Source organism: Salvelinus sp. IW2-2015, unplaced genomic scaffold (genome assembly GCF_002910315.2).
Source record: "Salvelinus sp. IW2-2015 unplaced genomic scaffold, ASM291031v2 Un_scaffold2994, whole genome shotgun sequence".
Taxonomy (NCBI): Eukaryota; Metazoa; Chordata; class Actinopteri; order Salmoniformes; family Salmonidae; genus Salvelinus; species Salvelinus sp. IW2-2015.
This window is the reverse complement of record NW_019944287.1, coordinates 28,025-30,289: the sequence shown is the minus strand read 5'-3', so window position 1 is coordinate 30,289 and position 2,265 is coordinate 28,025. Positions and strand designations below refer to the sequence as shown.

Genomic DNA, 2,265 nt, shown 5'->3' with positions numbered 1-2,265 from the left:
GGCAATGCCGGCACAGGAGATGGCATCAAGGGGGTTGGCAGTGCTGTGTGTGCTGGTGGCTGGCCTTGGTCAGGTAGGAAATATCATACTACTCTGGTGTCACTCTACATACTTTATGGCCTACACTTTTCTAAATCACACAGAGTTGGAGCTATTTCAACTTCAGGCTATAATATATATGCCATTTTAGCAGACACTTTAATCCAAAGCGACTTACAGTTATCCGTGCATACATTTTACGTATGGCTGGTCCTGGGAATTGAACCCACTACCCTGGCGTTACAAACAACATGCTCTACTAACTAAGCTACAAAGGGCTACATTTGATATTTTCTCACAGTCTGCTTGTCAGACTTTAACTTGGATGTATATGTGTTATTTAAAGCAGTTTAAATGTGATTTAAGTGGAAGTAGTTTTAGCTGTGTTTGTCCTATATTTCCACAAGTGCAGGAGTTAGGGCTGTGGTGGGACACTGTTTATTTAGTAAATCTATAGTTTATGTTTTAATTTGAATGATATACTTTGGTTGACAATAACATAAACAGATGTTCATCAATAGAAGTGATACACATCATGTGAAGAGGTGAACGTGGCTATTGGCTAATCTAAACATTTCAGAACCGTCGTAGATCAGATGATGAATACTCTTGTAAACGACCAATGAATGCTGATGTTTTATACATCAGGCGGGAAATCGGGGCTCCCACTGTTAGCAGGCTTGTCATCAACACCATTATTAGACACATAATGGATGACATTGTAAACAGACATTTTCTAACATAACTCATTCCGTCAGGGCTGTTTTACATGTAATGGAACCCAGGTTGGAGACCTAGCCAATTGTCCCTCAGTAACCTCTTCTGTTGAATGGCCTGACAATTATTTATGGGATGTCTGCAGGTTTGCAGGTAAATTAATTTCCAAAGTATGGATAGAAAGAACTTCAAACAATGTTTGTGTATGTAAACTTCTGACCCACTGGGAATGTGATGAAAGAAATAAAAGCTGAAATAAATCATTCTCTCTACTATTATTCTGACATTTCACATTCTTAAAATAAAGTAGTGATCCTAACTGACCTAAGACAGGAAATTTTTACTAGGATTAAATGTCAGGAATTGTGAAAAACTGAGTTTAAATGTAGTTGGCTAAGGTGTATGTAAACTTCCGACTTTAAATGTATGTGATGACGCAACCCATGGGGCTTAGCTTGCACCACAAAATGTGTAATCTGAAAGTAATACACTTTAAGTACAAACACGTACCAAAAAACAAGAACACCAGGACCCCCAGCAATAGACTATAGCCCAATGCCCACTCTACACTTGAAGGACCGTACATTCATGATTTGGATTATCCATAGACTTCCAGTAATCTATTTGTGAATGGACCGATGTGAGAGACCTAAAACCACAGAACAAGATCTTTCAAACCTGAGATCCTAGTTACTCAAGTTACATACAGCACATCAGATAACTATTTTAGCTCTGTGTKTAAGTTTAACCTATGTGAGTTTGATGTGTTACAACTCAGTGAGTGGAAAGGGGCTGGTGAGGTTTCACGAACACCTACTACATACGGTATACCCCTATGGGTGGAAGGCTGTGTTGCTTTTGAGAATATCCCTGGGAAAGAAAGAGGGTTGTATTGAACTGGCCTGCCTACAGAGCGTGGGCTCTGTACATAGAGGCAGTCATGTTGGCCAGCAGCTGTTCCCAGATGCGTACTTGATGCCATTTGTCCTGCTCAGTAATCCCCGTGCGGAAAGAGGAGTCGGCCACTCCCTAAACCATGAAATCAGGGACAAATCCGTCCATAAAGCAGCAGCCGGTGCTGAGTTCATGCTCATTGGAAGAAATCACTCAGTACAGATGCTCAGTGTCTGAAACACAGGCCTGTTCTGTCTGTGTGGATGCTTTCTGTTTTACACAGACTTGGGTTTCAGGAACAGGAAGGGCCTCAACTACAGGGGCAGACAACATTAAAACCACTCTGCCTGTGCACTGTTACCAGAGATTATCTTTCCAAATGACTCTTTCCCAATTATATTTCCTTGATTGCTGGCATCCACTCGCCTCACCTTTTTCTCAAACATCTAAGTGCAGGGGCCTTGGATCTTCTCCTCCAATGTGAAGTGAGGAGGAAGGACACGAAGATGAAGGAAAGACRAATTGGGAAAGAGACACTGTTGTAACGGGCTTTGGTGTTATCTCCATTTTCACCAGTTGAGTCATTGACCAATTAGTGACCCTTCAAAGGATAGG

At 41.4% G+C, this 2,265-nt stretch overlaps 1 protein-coding gene across 1 annotated transcript in view; it reads left to right on the top strand.

The window, feature by feature from the left end:
• The first annotated feature begins 4 nt into the window (after positions 1–4).
• Positions 5–2,265, top strand: part of LOC112075127 (cadherin-15-like) — a 20,750-nt gene continuing 18,489 nt past the window's right edge. The window contains exon 1 of the mRNA XM_070440778.1: positions 5–73. Coding sequence (XP_070296879.1) covers positions 5–73 — 69 coding nt within the window. The remainder of the gene's footprint in view (positions 74–2,265) is intronic.